The sequence below is a fragment of the Typopeltis vanoorti genome, chromosome 6, assembly GCF_054136105.1.
Source record: "Typopeltis vanoorti isolate ZY-2024b chromosome 6, IOZ_Tvanoo_1.0, whole genome shotgun sequence".
Lineage (NCBI taxonomy): Eukaryota > Metazoa > Arthropoda > Arachnida > Uropygi > Thelyphonidae > Typopeltis > Typopeltis vanoorti.
In genome coordinates this window covers 19,441,176-19,460,121 of record NC_143554.1, presented here as the reverse complement: position 1 = coordinate 19,460,121, position 18,946 = coordinate 19,441,176, and the positions used below count along the sequence as shown (strand labels likewise).

At 35.3% G+C, this 18,946-nt stretch overlaps 1 protein-coding gene across 6 annotated transcripts in view; it reads left to right on the top strand.

Annotated features, from left to right (window-relative positions):
* Positions 1-18,946, top strand: part of LOC150105318 (zinc finger protein castor homolog 1-like) — a 360,761-nt gene that overhangs the window by 299,275 nt on the left and 42,540 nt on the right. For all 6 annotated transcript variants that reach the window (XM_090394084.1, XM_090394080.1, XM_090394082.1 and 3 more), the window contains 2 exons: positions 483-620; positions 6,286-6,449. In XM_090394084.1, the coding sequence (XP_090250210.1) occupies positions 483-620; positions 6,286-6,449 (302 nt within the window). The remainder of the gene's footprint in view (positions 1-482; positions 621-6,285; positions 6,450-18,946) is intronic.

Below are 18,946 nucleotides of genomic sequence, written 5' to 3'. Positions count from 1 at the left end.
AAGAAGATGAGAGGCTGAAGAAATGTAAATTGCAAAGTAGTGTTTGATAGACTCTTAATTAGTTGTTGAGAGGAGTTTACCAAATTAATCAAAGGACAAGGCCATTCTTGGAAGTAGTGTAATGAACAAGGATTATTTTTTTTTTTTTTTTATGTAGAGAGTGGCAAGTGAATGGAATGTATTGAATGCAAATCAGTTTAAGGTGCAATGAAATGAATGTTACAGATGAATGACATCTCCTATAATAAGTGTTGACTTTATGGAAATCTTTTGATAGTAATAATAAGGAAGAATATATATTATTTCCTCTGATTATTGTTTCACTGTGCTTAGCTTAATCTGTATAATTTCATGCAGAATCTTTAGTTTGCTCAGTAAAACTGTAAGTTCCATTTGAAATTGAATCTGTTGAATGTGAAAAATCTACCAATTATCATGAATGTTGGAGATATTCATATAAGAGTATATTTATCTTTATGTAGAAAAGCATAAATCTTATCACATTAAAGATGAGCAGCTGAACAGAGATGGTTTCAAAAAATTTATGAAGCATGAGCATTGTCCTTTTGAAAACTGCAGATTTTCCCGTGTGTGTAATCATATTCATTGTATTAGGCCTGGTGAGTACCAGTATTATTAAATTTGTTATATATATTTTTTTGAAATTATATTGATAATGCTATAATCTTCAAATTTTAGGATGGTCCAACTTCTAAGCATAAATTTGTGTGTATAAAGTTCAGGTTCAGAACTTGCCTGTGCATACACTAGTCTTCCTCATTTTCTTAGACTGCCCTTTCTTCCTTTATACACAACTTGCTGATACTTCCAACTTGTACAGCCTTCCATGTTAATATTTTGTCAGATGCCTTCTGAAAGCAGGAAAGAAGGAAATGGAATTTATACAACTGCTAAGAGTTAATTACCTGAGACAGCATGTAATGGAGGGGACATGAAATTCAAGAGTATTGGATCAGGTCATAGCATAAGAGAGAATTTAACAGTAACCAATTTAGCCTCACTTCCTCCACTTGGAGAAAGCAATCCCAGACATGCAGAATTTTCTATTAAGGAATGTGTGGACATAAAAAATACATCTGGCACTATCGCAAGTCAGATCTAGCAGACCATGCTTTAGATATCCCTACACACAGGATCGATGAGAAAAAAACAAAAGTGCTGCACAGAAGCTTTTATAAGTCAGAGAGGTTGTTCCTGGAATCAACAGAAGTCTTGAAACATACTCCAAACCTTAACAAGTATGGCTGTATAAATTTGCCAAAGATTTGGGAGACAGTCATCTTAAGATCAAATTAATATCTGTTTTCTCTGTTTTTTTTCCAACATAGATGGTGCCTAATTAGGACTTAAGTCTTTGTTGTTGTATGTTACAATAGTTCAAGCCAATTTCATTGTTATACCGGAATGTAGTTGTCTTGCGTACTGTGACAAATGGATTTTTCTACTCTGAAGATGCTGGATAGAATACCAGCAATAAGTTAATAAATAGTTATTTTCTTAACTGTCTGTGTTCTCATCTATACCGTTAAAATTAATCAACATTTCTATTAAGGAGATCATTATGACTGGCATAAGAATTTGGAAGGGGAAAGGTTAGGTTATTATTCCCTTTTATAAAGCCATATCTGGAACAATGCACAGATATGGTTACCTGGATTCCATGAGAATGAAGAGGATCCAGAGTTAGGTAACAAAAATTGTGGCAGGTCTATGGAATGCTTCCTGTGAGAATGGAAAGATCTGAGAGCTTCAGAAACTAGTTGATAGAAGCATATATGTTATTAAAAGTGTTTTATAGGATTCACACTGAACACTCCTCATTCTCTCCCTTCCATGGAAGGAAGGGAGAGAATGAGGAATCATCCCTGGAAATTATTTGCAAGTTAATCAGTTTAAGGAAAGGTATGATAGGCATTATGCGAATCAAAGGTTTCTCATGATGAGTCTTTTGACTGCATGGAGATAATTGGATAATAATATGTGCAATATCTGTAGCTTATTCACTCCTCTACATAGTATCAAGTTTCCACCTGGATTTCTATCATACTGAAATGAATGCTTCATAATTAAGCTATTTCTTCTGCATCCATCACCTTCCTGTTATGTGCATTGATTGAAGACATTCATCCGTATACAGTGAAAGCACCCAGGGCTGGATAACACATACAGTTAAAATATACTGTTTCAGTTACAATCAAATAGGATATCATTTGGTTACTTAGTCTCTTAGTTTGATTTTGCCTACCATGTGCAAGTTTTCTAGTTTGTATTTTATTGTCATTTATATCTCCAGCTTAGATTTTCCTTCTTCTTACTCTGGAAATGTGAAAAATATGTGGTTGAGATGACATCTTATTTTGTGCTATGGATAACATATATGAAATAATAATAATAAATGTACCATTTATTTGTAATTTTGTCCTTTTATTTCGCCTTTAGTATCATAGGATATCATCAGAGTGACTACAACCAAACCAGGCATAAAGGGGGAAAAAGAATGGTAATTTATTGTTCTTGCTACAGCTAGCATCTGCAATTTATTATTATTTTTATGTGACACCTCCAAGGATTCTGCTCTACCTGCTACACACATCTTGCCATTTCCCTTACTACTTAATTTTCCAAATACACACAATGACACTACTACTACCATCGGTGTCTACTGCCCATCACCAGTATTTGTTATCTGTAAATTGTATATGCAGAATGAAAAACCCTGCTACCTCACCTTCAATTGAAAGTATTATTATTGTTACATGACATCTCCAAGGACTCATTTCTGGAGGGCACTCTATTCCACCTGATACATACATCTCACTGTTTCCCCTATTACTTTATTTTCCAAATACACATTGACACTACTACTACAATCAGTGCCATCTACCACCCATCACCAGTATTTTTTTGTCAGAGCTGATTTGCCTGTATGCCAGATGAAAAACCTGAGTTTCCAGGAGAAAAAAACTTGCTGCCTTCATATGAGATTGACTAACTCACCTTCAATTGAAAAAATATATATATAAATTTCTCTTGTCACAGCAAGAATCAAATTCAGTTCTTCTCCAATCGAAGGATGCAGTGTTCCTCTGTTCTTCCAATTACGTTATGGAGGTACTTTTTGTTTGTTTTTAATTAATGCATGCTTAGGGAAAAGAAGGTAAAGCCAGTATATGCCAGATGAAACAGTTGGTATTATAGTAGTTACCAACTGTTTCTGGTCTCAGCCTTCATAGCTAATTCAGTTTCGATGAAGCCCTTTGGTTGGCAGACTTGCCAAAGATTATGGGAATAACGTATTTTGATAAGACCAGGATAAATGGGGTGATGAAGTGTTACGTATGAAAAGTGATAAGTTATGTTCTCTCAGAGAATTTTATAGGAAATGGTAATTATGGTTTTTAGAATATGATGCTGTATGACAGAGAACATGGAGACTAATAAGTAGGAAATGTTTAGATAACTAAATTTGAAAAGTGCAAATCGAATGATCATTATAGGAGATTTTAACTATAGCAGTATTGGGCAGATGAAACAATTAGAGGGACAAATGTCTTAGGCAACATGTAGTGGAGAGAGAGCACAAGGATCAGAAGTTTTGGATTTGGTCCTTGCATCAGATTTTAACTTAAGATATTAACCATCCTTGCCCTTCCCTTCCTGAACTAGGAGGAGGGGGGGGGGGACAAGCACATGTAATCTTATACATGTAGAAGTATCAAGGAGAAAGGAATTTATGTAGAATTATGAAGCAGGTAACTATTTTAAATATTTGAGGAAAAATTGAAACTAGTTAAGAAATATTTATTGATGATGATATGATTTGGTGTAAAGCAGATGACCAATCTAACAGAAATGCTAGATGAAAAAGAAAGTCGAGAGAGAGAGAGAGAGGTGGAGATGAGTTTTATAAGGAATATAAGACACAAGCCAGAAAAGTGACTAGTTCAGTAAGGAAGACAAGTACTGCAACTGCAATCCAAGGAATTATTTCTTTATGTGGCCTGTAACAGGAGAAATGCTTGTGGAAGAATGACATTGTTAGATAGAATTGGAGGTTGAGTGATAGAACTGTTTAATGATCATTGGAAAAGTAGATTTATTATTAGAAGGATGCTAATAATATCAGTACGGTACAATGGTGGTTATAGGGATAGAAGACAAAAAGGGGATATGATTGAGGCCTGTTTAAACTGTTGAGAGGTATTTACAGGATTAATACTGGAGAGATTTTTCATATATTAGAACAATTACAAAGGCCTTCACTGGAAGTTGCAAAAGAAAGTGATTTTTTTTTTTAAGGTGGTGGTTGGACTATGGAATGCTTTGCTTAGTTGGGTGATGAAAGTGCAGATGGTGCACAGGCTAATGGAATGGTATGATGGATATACAGGTAACCCTCGTATAACGTGGTCTACAATTTCTAGTAACCCTTTATTTATTTATTTTTTCATATTTCCTGTATGCCTGTATTGTGCAAGTAGTTATAAGTATCGAATTTAGTTTTATTGCATCACTGAATAAGGTACTGTACAGAGGCTTTTGCAGTCTGTGTCATTCTCAACAAATAGTGTAATTAGAGACAGATGGAATAAAAACAGCGCTAAGTAATAAATCACATGTCCCCCCTCACAGAAGCCAAACCAAATGTTGCACTGAAACACAGTATCTAACTAAAAACTATTGTCCAATTTTTCAATTATGAAATAAGTGTTTGTTTTATTGCATTTGAAATTCTTGATGTCATTATGACAGATCACAAAGGCCAACTTAAAATAAAAGACTACCAAGAATTGAAACATGCCATATAATGAATGTATGAGTTTGCCTGCCACCTCAAACAAAGCCATAAAATTCAACCAAGGGTTGAAACATTTGTGTGAGTTGAGCCAGTCAGTAATGAGAAGTTCCATCAGAACAATAAATGACACCCTGTTGTGAATGTGTTAAAACTAATAGTCAATGTTGTTATGACAATTTTAGATGTTATGGAATTTGATTGAAGAGAATTAGCATTTCAACTCAACACTTGTTGGTTGCTTTTGTCTTTGGGTCGCGAGATCTTTTGTTAATACCGCACCAATCATATGCACGTCTTTATAACTGCTGTCTTGTGTAAAACAAAATTCAGCTTGTACATATTGTAACAATTAAAAAAAAAAACTTGAATAATTTATAAGAGTATAAAAGAATATCACCTGTAAATCATTGACATGCCACTTCTGGTACGGGTGCCATAGGTTCGCCATCTAGGGTTTACTGTTGAAAATTGTCTTTGTTTTCTGCCAGAAAAGCGCATTTAAAATCATAAGTGTGTTAATCTCAAGCTGAGCAGTTTATTTTCTGGTGAGTTACATACATATGAGAATTATACAAATGATATCCAAGAGATTTCAAGTGGTGACGACCTCCAGCCACTTAAAGAACATGTACAAAATGTTATTTCTGAAGACAGTGATGATGATTAAAATATGCGCAATGAAATTTATGTACAATTTGTAATTTTTATAATTTTATACTACGTCTTTGTCTCATAGTTTATGTTTTCTTAACTTACATGAATTAAATAAAAATATTGTTTTTGTTGGATATGTCATTGTTGTTTATATAATTTTTAAAAAAATGATTTTGGAACCTAACCCTACTTTTTCTAAGTCTCATATAACGCGATTTATATAACACAACATTTCTGAGGAACCTAACATCCATGTTATATGAGGGTTACCCTGTATTTTATGTTCTCTAAGTTAGATCTCCCATGATGTCTTTTGACTCCATGGAGATAGATACTGAACAATAATAAATGAAATATGTACATATATTTCTTTTGGTATTTAATTAACTTAGGTTTTAGGTGGCTTAAGGAAAATAAAAATTTTAATGCTCAAATGAAATGAATAATTAGCATTATTTTCTTTCATGTAACTATAATTATTATTTGACACCTCCAGGGAGTCCAAAGACTCATCGAGGGAGAGTGTGCCAACAGCATCGAATGATTATATGAATATTGAGCAATTAGTGTATATGCTTGAAGTAAATTTATATTAATTACCCTGTTTCATTTGATTAGATGATATCTTAGTGCTAAATCAAGCTGTTCTGAAGATCACTGTATAATGTGTTAATGTGGCTTTTTTGATAATAGATAACAAATTTACTTTCTAGATCTTATAAAAAATGATAAAATATTTGTATTAAATTAATATATTATTTAGAAAAGCATGATAAGACACGTGAACATAAATATCTCATTTTTATCCTCAGGGTGTACTTATGTTCTTCATTCAAGTGGTCAACTATATTCACATAAGCGTAAACACGAAAGGAGAGAAACTGAGTTAGCGTATCGTAAATTTAAGTTAGCTCAGAGTATGATGAAAGTACTTTCAGAAACTGGTAATTTTCCTCCACCTGTTATCTCTGAACAGGTAAGTTTTCTAGTAATCTTCATTATATTGAATATTGTTTTTCTATTCAAATATGAGATTATAAAGCTTATTTTTGTGAAGTAATTTGGTATTTTTCACCTAAATGAGATAGACAAGTAATTATGGAAATAAGATAAAAACAGCCTCTTATAATTGGTTCTTGTAAACTGAAAGATTAATATTTGAATGGAAAGACCTGGATTTACTCTTTGAACTGCACTCTGGAGGTGCTATTTTGGAATACTGTGCTTTACATAAATATTGATTATTACAAGTTTTTTTGAACCCACAGGAGAGCATAATAAATTTCCTTTGCCTCCAAATGATAACTTTTGCATGATGTGGTGGTCTAGAAATTATGGAAAGGCATTTTAAATACTAGTTCCAACCAGTTTCACAAGTTCTATAATGATATTCACTGAGGAGTGCAATATTGCATGTTTTTAATTTTACTGAGGCATGAGTGGCTTACTGCCATCCTGGTTGGCAAGCATACCTGTTCAACAACCAACAGATCATGGGTTCGAATCCCACTATGGGCATAGATGGTTGTAAAAACCAATGTAGCTCCTTGAGTTTAATAAAGCTTGCCTTTTAACAAAATATATATATATATATATATGTGTGTGTGCATACACACACAACATGTATTGTCTCTCTGGTACAGTTCCTGGATTATATAATGCTTAGCCTACCCATATTTCCAAGCTTTTATGGATAGGATTGCCATTAAATAAAAAAGATACCTAATATTAGGTGGTAGTGATGTTGTACATTCCAATTTGTTGTTAATTTCTCTTACTACTTCCAACTCATTTGGAATTATTTCAGTTACATTGAAATAACAATAATAAATATTATTATATAACTTGGTTTAGTATGTTGACAGTGTTCATGTTTTTCAAAGTAACATTTGCTAGCCGATTGCTTCCTTTGAATATAGCAGATTTATGGATACAACTGTCCTTTGGATTAAAAATAACTATCATGGGGCTTTGACATTCGCATCAAAGCTATAATGTGAAGTATATACATAAAGAGCAGAAACATATGTAGTTTAGTCATAATGTAATTTTACTATGGTAAAATACATTATGACTAAACTAGGTAATTCAGACTAACTTGTCACTTCTGAACCAAGAAAATGAGGTTCGAGATATAATTGTACTGAGGATGTGATTTTAATATTGTGAGGGCATTTCTATGATTGCTCTCCAGCCAAAACAGATATGTCAATGAAATAAAAAAAAAAAATGGTTTTAGCATTTCCTTATAGTGAGAAATTTTGTACAAAAATAATCTCCCCCCCGCCTTTCATTGCATTTTCTCCACTGTGTAACAGGTCTTTCAAGCTGCAACTCTTCAGTTGTATTTGGAACCATTTTCTTTCAAGGATGAATATTCTTGAGACATGTCTTCAGTTTATGAAATAACCAGAGGTTCACCAGAGTCAAGTCCAGAAGGTGGAATGTTCCACGACTTCAACAAATCCAGTTTCTTCAATAGTCATTGAAATGAACATGCTTTGTGCACTCTCTGTTGTGTTGCAATTGCAAAAGCTATTCCTTGGTATGAACACGATTAACTCATTGTTTCAACTTTTTGCTCTTCACATAGCATTGTGAATTTATTGTCGTCCCATTGAACGAGCTACCTTTACTGTCCCAAAATATGGTCATTGTGCATTTTCTTGCAGAAGATGTGGGTTTTGAACTTTTTGGTCCTTGGTGAGATAGGACAGTGATATTTCATCCCCCACTCATGATTTTGTGAAGAAAAGCATTGCCTTGCCTTTGGTAACATTGAAACAATCAACTGCAAACTTTTGGTCTTTTTTTTTGTTTCAGTAGGTAATTGAGGTTGCCAATTCTGTAACAGTATGGTTAATTCATATTAATCCAATGCTAGTGATTTTTGAATTATTCCACTTTCTTCAGATTAACTGCTTATTGAAATCAATCATGGTTGCTGCCTACTTGTGATTCATTAATGTCAAACATACGTTGCTCTTTCTTCATGCCCATGATGTACAGTACTCAAATGTTCACTTTCATCATCATAAAAACCCTTATAATTAGCAGTTAATTTCATTTTTGTGCATCAAAAAAATTGATTTTGTACACAGTTTACATGCTTTGACAAACTTGAAGACTCATCCATTGTATTGTATTTCTCATATAACGTTCATCACACACCACCGTATACTAAACTGTGGTGGATAATGAAGGAAACAAGTTTCCAGATCACCTACACTCCATGTGCTAGCATTATTTTCAGAGAATCCCTCATAAAGTTATTTTCTTTCCAAAGAAAGCGAATAATTATTTGCATGGGCACCTCTAAGTGGTCCAAAGACTCATTGTGGAAGACCCTAACTATCCACACAATCTATCATACCTCTACTTAAACCCCATTAATAGACAAAGCACTCACAACTCTCCAAGCAAAAATATCTAGTCCTCACACCCCTACTAACCACACCTCTTATTCGATTTACAGGGATGACCTCTTGTTCTGGCCCCTTTCGTCAAGTCTAAAAACATTTACCATGCAACAATCATTAGAAACATTTAAGTTACTTAAAGAGTTTTAATCATATCCCCTCTTTTTCTAAAGTGGAAGAACAAGTTCCTTATCTCTACTTAGTGTGTTCTTCAATAGTCTAATCTTATGAGCTATTTTAGCAACATGTCTGCCAAAACTTTCTCTCTGTCTACCACCACCCTTAAATCTCTAGCTTCATCTCTTTCCTGGAGTACAGTTCCATCAATGTGACACACACCTTCTAATCTATTTATCCCAAAATGCATAACTTTACATTTCTCTACATTAAACTGATACCCATTATCTTTTGTCCATAGACAGCCTTTAAATTGTCTTGGAAGCTCTCCACATTGCCTTTATTCACTACTACCTTATTTCACATAATCAGCAAACAAACAAATATTTCCTCTATCATTTATGTACAAATTAATTAATCCTGCCCTTCCATATACAACTTTTTGATATCTGTTCAGCAACCACCCACATAACCAGCGTCATAACCCACAGATGATTACTTGATTAAGACTAGCATATTGATATTTTTGCCTTAGATACACTTGGCATAATATTTTTGAATCCTTCTTCTTGGCTTTCCATATTAGGCAATTGTTTGCCTGTAATGTTTTCAAGGTTTTGAAAACGTCTTCTGTTCATCTCCTCCTGGGTCTTCCTCTTGAATTGGTTTATATTTCCAAGCAATATTTGACCATCTGTCTTCATTCATTCTTTCTATAGTTTGTGATGTCTTCTGTTATGTTAATTATGAATAACTGTTTTCTTATCTTGTCTATTCTTTTATAGTCTGTGAGTAGTCTTAGGAACTTCATTTCTGCAGCTTCCACTTGTCTTTTATCTCATTCTCCCCAAGTCCATGTTTCAGAATTGGTTTGGCTATTAATTTATATAGTTTTATTTGAGTTGTTCTAGACATCTGTTTATTGAAGTGTCTATTCAAAGTGCTAATGACTGCTAGGAATTTTTGCTTTTTATGTACAATGTCGATTTCTCCATTGGGGCTGATGTAATTTCCTAGATATTTAAATTTGTTCTATTACTTTGTTGTGGATGACTAGTTTGCATCTTTTAATTTCTTTACCTTGAAATGCTATCGATTTCATTTTATTTATTGAAATTTTCATGTCGTACTGTTCTTTCGTTTTGTTCAATACGTGCAAATTTTTCTGTAATTGGTCTTCATTTTCAGCAAAAATAACTTGATCGGACAAAAGGTTGGTTAATTCTTTATTTCCTCCATTCTCTTGAAATTTTTTCCATATATATATTAAAGAGTACTGGTGATAATCCACTTCCTTGAATGAAACCTCTATTGGTTTTAATTTTTTTAGTTGTTTCATTATTAATTTTAATATATAACTTTCTTCTATTATATTTTAATAAATTTACTTTAATCTTTTATCCAAGTGTGTGCAAACAAAGTTTGCACCTGAAAATATCTTCAGGACTGGAGTAAAGTGGTACAACACCTTCTAAACTTTTAACTTCTATTATATTTGCTATTGCTTTTGTGGTTTGAGGTGGAGCTTTCAATTCTTATAGTATATTGATTTGATTGTATGTTTTCTCATAATCTAGGCAGGTTAAATTCTATTATTTTTTCTATAATTTGTTTGAGTGTAAATGTGGGATTTTTTTGAATCCTTCTAATGCTAATATGGAGAATAGATAGCTTCTTCTTTTAGTCAGTTGTACTTCCATGAGAATTATAAAGCTGAGAATATGACAACTGTCATATTCTGAAATTATCAGTTTTTTTTTTTTTTTTTTGTGTGTGTGAATCCAACCGCATGAAATGTTGAAACATATAATTATAATAGGCCATCTGGAGTATCCCAAAGAGTTCTTTTATATGTTTTGAATAAATGAAAATCATTTTCAAGGGATAATTTTGATAAGGAATGCTGAGTGAACATTTTGTAATTGGTTCTCTTTTGTGGTTTCTGTAGTATCTCCACCTAGATGATAGAGAACGAATGAAAGTAGAAATGGCATGATGCAGAAATCGCAAGAATGAATGATGGCGAAAGTTGGACGCATGTTGGAACGAAAAGACTGAACCAAAGAAAGATGAATGACAGTAAAAGTGAGAAGAATGATAGCGAATGTTGGACGCATGTTAGTTTGAAAGTATGGAAACAAAGAAAGATGAATGAGAGTGAAAGTGAGAAGAGTGATAGTGAAAGTTGGACGTATGTTGGACCGAAAGTACAGAAACAAAGAAGGATGAATCAGAGGAAAAGTGAGAAGAGGGGGTTGAGAGTTAGAAAGATTTAATGATAGAGAGAATGTGTCGCGAGGTTCGGAAGGTGAATTGGATTGGATGAAGCAAGAAATGAAATGGATGCGGAATGAAATTAAAAGAATTCAGGTCAAAACTATTAAAATAAATCATGATGGCATGAAAGAGTTAACGAAAGATGAGCGAGTGGCGTTGTATGGCGACTCCATTATTAAAGGTGTGCTAGAGGATAAAATGCACAGGGTATGTTTTCCTGGCGGTAAAATGAGTAGAGTGATTGAGGCATTGAATATGAGGCGGGAGCGAGCAAAAGAGTTAATTGTATTAATTGGTACAAATGATTTGAGAGAGAACAAAGAGCATGTCAAAATGAATGTCAGGAGACTGCTTGGAAAGATAGAAGAGAATAGTGTGACAGGAAGGGTAGTCAGTGTGTTGCCTAGGTATGATTGTGGTGAAATGAGGCGGAGAGCAAGGATTATGAATGATATTCTGGCTGAAATGTTTGAGGAGATGGGAGTACAGTTTGTTAATGTGTGGAATGAGTTTGAGGGACGAAGTGAGCTGTATGCGAGCGATGGACTGCATTTGAGTGGTTATGGTGTGAGTTGCTTGGAGAGACTGCTGCTGAAAAGTAGAGAAGTGAATACAGAGAATGAATCAGATCGAGAGGGGAGTGATGTGGAAGAGCAGGAGAGTAAGACAGGAGAGATTGAAGAAGTGGAAATGAATGGGGAAGTGAGTGGTATGAGTATAGAAAATGAGAGAATGGGTGTGCAAGAGGAGCAGGGAAACGGGGAGGCTCAGGGTGGACAGGGGTACACAGCGTGAGAAAGGTGGATGCTCCAAGAGGAGGTGAGAGCATGTGTAGGCAGGAAAGTAATGGGATGATCAGGGATCAAGAGGAAACAGATGGAATTGCAAAGGGTTCTAAAATGAAGAAGCAGAAAGGGAAACGGCCCCAGTCCAGCATGGAGAGATCACATCGAGTGAGTGGTATCAGTGGAACTAGCTGTAGATCCAGAAATGAGTTGTTGTGTTTGTATACCAATGCTAGAAGTATAAGAAACACGGCAGATGAAATGGTTGCATTAATCGAGTCTGTGCACCCAGAGATTGTCGGAATAAGTGAGACATGGTTAGATGACGACATCCTGACAGGAATAGAGATGGAAAGGTATGATGTGTTTCGGGAGGATAGAAGGAGTAAAAAGGGAGGGGGAGTGCTGTTGATGATAGAGAAAGAGTTATGTCCATAACTCTTTATGGCAATTATGGCAATATAGACTGGAATGAAGAGATAGCAACTGGAAGTAAAGAAAATGAGTTTCTTGAGTTTTTGAGGGATAACTACCTCAGACAGTATGTAACAGAGGGCACACGAGGATTAAGGGTCTTGGATTTGGTCATCTCATCGGAGGATGTAATTATCAATGAGGTGTCAAATCATCCACCAGTTGGTGAAAGTGACCATGAGGTGATTACCAGTAGTGCAAGGACCCCTGTGAAAAAAGGATATATGTGGAACTACAAGGGGGGGGGGGGTGATTATGAAGAGCTCAGGAGACAGCTTGCAGGTGTAGCATCGAATGAGGAGTTAGCTGAAAAAGCGATCGATGCAGCTTGGGAGGATTTTCAAAAACTACTTAGTAGATGCAATGTCTAAATGTATACCATGGGTGAGAAGGTTAAATAAGATAGGTGTGAGATGGATGAATAAAGAGATTAAGCATGCAATACAGAGAAAAAGGGCATTGTGGAGGCAGCATACGAGAAGTGGAAGTAATCAATTTCATGAGGTCTACAAAGACCAGGCAAGGAGGGTGACTTGGTTGGTGAGAGTAGCTAAAGAGAGGTACAGGGTGTTCGGGATAAATTTGACAGTTTCGTAAGGAAAAAGAAAATCTTCTTTGTATCTATTAAATTTAATGAATTGACAAAAAAACATTACAGGCAGAGTTAATTACAATACTATCAACAAGATTTACTCAAAATAACCACCATTAGCATCGATCACAGCTTCAATTCTGCTTCGGAACCTCGAACAAGCTGATGCTACAGTCTCCCTGGGAAGGGCCGCAAAAACTGTTTTAATTTTATCCATTAACTGGGCTTTTGTATTACTGGAAGTGCGATTGGTGTCTTTTTCAACTGCGCCCCATACAAAATAATCCATGGGGTTAAGGTCTGGGGAGTTTGGAGGCCAAACATTTGGACTGGTGAAGTCGTAGAAATTTTCAGACAACCATTTTTGACTTTTCCCAGAGGTGTGGCAAGGGGCCGAATCCTGCTTCCATACATATGGCCTACCATTGGCTACCCTTGTTATCCAGGGCTTGACTACAGTTAGCAACTCCACGAACAAAGCCCGAATTCCAATGCCAGGGTTCTTCAACACCTGTTCCTGCAGATTTGCGAGGAATTCTGCTGTACGAACGCAATCAGATCGTCTGCTAGGGATCTTTCTTCTTGCTACATCCTCGTAGTCACCATTGCAAGTCTCTAGTTCATGCCTGATTGTGTTTACTGTATTCAGGGAGCATTGGGCAGCAATCGTAATATCCTTATTTTGATGGCGGGCACGAATCATCATGATACAAGTTATTCTCTTCCATGATTCAGGTGGGTTCCAGCTATCCATCCTTTCTGACATCTTGTATATGAATGAAGAAGGGTCCAAACTTTTAAATGAAGAGAAGTGTGTGTTAATACATGTAACTTACGGAAAAATATAATTAATTATAAATATGTCAAATTTATCCCGAACACCCTGTATGAACAGCAGTTAGCTAATGAAGCCAAAAAGAAAGAATGATTATGGAAGGATGACATTGATTGGAGGAAATGGTATAAAGACAGCTGTTGCAGAATGTGTGGTGGAGATACTTAATGAGTAGTTCATAAAGATCTTTCAATCTTGTGAATGTGACTTCATGGAGAGATTGAGGGCAGTTGATGATGGGGAGGAGAGACTGACTGTAAGTGAGCAAGAGGTGTTTGGGGAGTTGAGTAAACTAGATGTAAATAAGGCTGTGGGACTTGATATATCACTGCATATTCTGAAGGAATGTGCCAGAGAGTTGACACCTGCCTTGACATATTTTTTTAATACGAGTCTTGCACTTGGTCAAGTCCCTAAAGAGTGGAAGGAGGGCAAGATTGTGCCACTTCATAAAGGAGGTGATCGAACTCAAGCATCAAACTATAGGCCTATCTGTGTGTCAGGTGTTGTTGTTAAGTTGTTGGAGAAGCTTGTGAGAACTAGGATACAGAGTTGGGTTGACAACAATGGTATAATCTTTGATGGACAGCATGGATTTGCTAAAGGGAGGTCATGTTTTAGTAATTTACTTACTTATTACAATAATGTGCCTGCTTCCTTGGACAGAGGAGAAGGATACACAATAATATACTTGGATTTCGCAAAAGCTTTTGATAGAGTACCTCATGATAAGTTGACAGTCAAACTAGAGCAGATGGGGTTGGATATTAGATTAGTGCATTGGATTGGAGACTGGCTATCTGATAGGTATCAACAGGTTGTGTATGGGGGTACAATATCCAGGAAAAGGAAAGTCACTAGTGGAGTGCCTCAGGGGTCTGTTTTAGGGCCATTACTATTTAACTTATATATTAATGATATTGGCGAAGATTTGGATGGAGATATTCAATTGTTTGCAGATGATGCAAAGTTGGGACGAACCATAAAGAGTAGTGAAGATGTTGTGGCCTTGCAAGAGGACTTGAATAAATTGAGTGATTGGGCAAGCAAATGGGGATGTGAGTTCAATGTTGCAAAATGTAAGGTTTTAAAATTTGGAAAACAAAGATGGGATGCAGAATTTCTGCTTGGTGAGAATATATTGTTGGGGGTAGAGGAAATAAGAGATCTGGGGGTGATAGTGGATAAGGATCTAAAATTTAGGGGACACATTGCCAAAATCGTGAAGACAACACAAAGACTTCTGGGAATGATGCGGAGGGCACTGACGTGTAGAAGTAGGGAGATTCTTGTTCCATTGTATAAGGCTTTGATTAGGCCACACATGGACTATTGTGCCCAGATTTGGTCACCTGGTTTTCAGAAAGATGAAGAGATGTTGGAAAGGGTCCAAAAGCGACTGACTAAGGTAGTTTCTGACCTCTGGAATGTCGAGTATGAGGAAAGATTGAAAAGATGTAATTTGCAGAGTCTAGTGGAGAGAAGGAAGAGAGGAGATATGATAGAGACCTACAAGTTGGTAAGGGGTTGTTATAGGATCAATGGTGGAGAAGTTCTACAGAGAATACATGCTCTCACCACTGTGTCAGGGATTGCATTCCACAGTTCAACCACCCTCGATGCAAAGAAACCACTCACAAACTTCAGGGATAGCCTCTTGTCCTTGCTCTTTCCCCCCTGTTCCACCAAACAAAAGAACTCTACAGTGTAAACCCTGTAATTACCTCTCAATAGGTTAAAAGTCTCAATCATATCACCTCTTCTTCTATCTTCTAAACTTTGCAATCCACAATCCCTCATAACTAACATTGTACAGTTCTAATATCATCTCTTTTATCTGCTTCTGCACTCTTTTCATGGTTAATTTATCCCCTTCAAATCCTGGGCACCAAGTTTGACCACAATAGTTCAGGGCTATAAACAATAGAATGACAACTCTTATCTCTACAGGTCAGCATCCTTCTCAGAATTGCAGCAATCCTCTGGGTTACCTTCTCCACCTTTGCAGTATGTACCTTGAATTTTAGGTTTTTATCACCCCCCCCCCCAGATCCCATGCCTATAATCAATGTATCCCCAACTTCAAGACATTTAGATGAATTAAACTGATATCCCCATCTGTTCAGTTTATTCAACTCCTCTTGTAGAACTACCACATCTGCACTATTACTATCACATCATTTGCAAACAAAGAATATCTCCCATAAATTTCACTGCTTTACCTTCTCATTCTTTTGTGTCCTTTATTTTAAAATATTGTATGGATTTTTTCCCTTTCATTTATATGATAAACTTAATTTTTTTGTTCCACCACTTTCTTCAAAATATATCAATATTTATATAATAAAGTGTACCTCACAGTATTTCTATGTGCCTTAATTGTTAATAATGTAGTTAAGAAATAAAATTCTATTGTTTTTATAAGTTACTTGTGAATTTAATGAGGATAATTAGAGTATATTAACACTAGACATCTTGATTGTGCAATATATATAACTGTTTTTATTTTCAATTTATTGCTGACATTAACAAAATAAAGGAGAAGATTAGGTGAGTGTCTACTAAATTGATGTCAATTCTTTAATCTGTAACAAGTGTTTAGAACTATGGGAAGTGTGTGACAGTGAAATTTCTTACATAATTTTGGTTGTTTGTTATAGTATGCAAGCTAACTGTAATGAGAGTTGACTCTGTATGTGTGCATGTATCTGAATATAATTCAACTATACACAGTTTATTCAGTTCAATTGAATACATGATTTTATAGTACTAATTTTGTCTCATTACCTTTCTGCTAGATCATATATTTTAATCTTGAAGCAGACCAAAGAGCTGCAAAGCTAGCTAGTAGATTGAAATACATCTAACAAATTTTACATGAATATAAACCAGTTTTTCTTAAAACATTGAAAACAACTATAAAGCTACAGACATCTGCATAATGTGTTCTTTATACTCTGGAAAGAATGGAATAAAACAAAACTTAGTCTGTGAGTGTTGAATGCAATCATAGTTCACATTTTTTTTTGTGAGAAATATAAGACAGCACTAAAGTTAACTAGTTTCTTTATTCAACAATGAACAGTAGTTACTGGTATAAAGAGAGCTGAATGTTATTTGCATATAATACTGAATGTTATTTGCAGCCTGTGTTGACCCATTAAATAGCATATAGCCTTCCACTGATGTTTACGAACATCCTTAAATGGAAGATGACTAGTGTGTTATACCTGCATTTTGAGGTCTGAAGTGGCTTGCAAGAGTTTCATGTTTAGTCTCTAAAGGAGGGTTTCCATATTTGCTGTTAGGCCAAACATGGTAATAATTCTAACGTGCTCTAGATTTATAGTCTTTTGTGGATATTCACATAAAAGAAATTGTAGAGTCTGAATTTTGATTATTTCTGTCAAATAAGAAAGATTTATAGAATAGTTATCAGCTGAAACAGTGGGGATAGGATTTTCATTCAATACAAAGAAATCATTGGTATGTGATTTTTATATCTCTGTGTGAGACCACCATCATGCTTACTGGAGGCTATAAGTTTTTTTTTTAATCGTGTTTGGTCTGTAGACTAGAGAATTTTATAATGATTAAATATTCAGCTTATTGTGCTGAGTTTCTAAATCTGTTCTTAATTCTTTATAAAACAGAACTGCAGGGCTTTTCCATATGTATAATTTTCTTGAATGGTATTAAATCATTTTACTTACAAAAGTCGATCAGTTTTTTTTTTTACCTTCATTCCTTTCTCATTTCATGTTGTACCATCATATATGTTTGTGGTTTAAGCCAATAGAGTCCCAGATTGCCAGCCCATTCTTGTTCATTGAGTACCCACTGGATACCTACTAACGGTGTGCACCACATGAAGGTGAGGATAGAACGTTAGGTCAGAATCCCCAGTTGTTCTCTGCATTCCTGAAAGGCAATGTAGAGGTCTCCTCCCAATTATTTGACTTTGAGCCTTGAACAAGACCCCCCCCCACGTGCTGTTTTCATCAGGGAACCGTTCCCTGATGAAAACAGCACGCGGGGGGTTGATGATGATTATATTCTCACCTGTTGCATGACCTGCATTAGTATTCACATCATCAGGAGTACTCATCTGATTTTACTTGCTTTAATGCTTGCATTTTTTCATACTACCTTTCATCATCTGGATGATCCAAGACCGGAGCATGCATAAATTGGTTGTTGTAATTTTATTATATTAACTCTGATTGAGATGAGCCAAGAGTATTTTTAAGTGTAATTTTCCGTTAACAATTTGACATTTGAAATGAATGACTTGACATCTTGTCTAGTTCTATCCAAGGATATTGATGTTTATCTTTTCCATGTCATTTATCTTCTCAATGCCTTTTTGAAATATACTTCTTACATGCCAAGTTGCTATGTGTACTCTAGTTTTCCTTATTTTAAATTCTTATCATTGTGATTTTTATTTCTCAAGATAATTGTATCATCTCCTTATCCATTTCAAACTAAAATTATTGGGGAGGGGGGAAATAAATTGATCTCTGTCTTGCTTCACTTAAGTTTAAGTGCTACTATGGTGTCCCTGGAACAATACACAGTTGGTGTCTAGGTCTTCCATGATACACCACCTTTACTGCAACTTTGTTCTTGTATAGTCCAATGACTATAGTTGCCCAGAGGAATGTATTAGCATTTCATTTGAATGAAATGCTTTTCTGTTAATCCTCTTAACCTCTAATCATGGAACTTCAAATCGTGATTGACACCTCCTGATGTCAATCACCATTTTGATTAAAACATGTTCTCTTTTTAAGCATCAGTCATTTTCCCACCACCATTGCTTCATTGCAATATCAACAATGTTGTAAACAAAGGAAGGTTGTTGATACTGTGGAACACTAAGCACTCCAGAGGAATGTTTGTGTGAGCTTTCTTTCAGCCAAGGTGCCATCCAGTGTGGTATCTATGATTACAGTTCATTTAACCAACAAA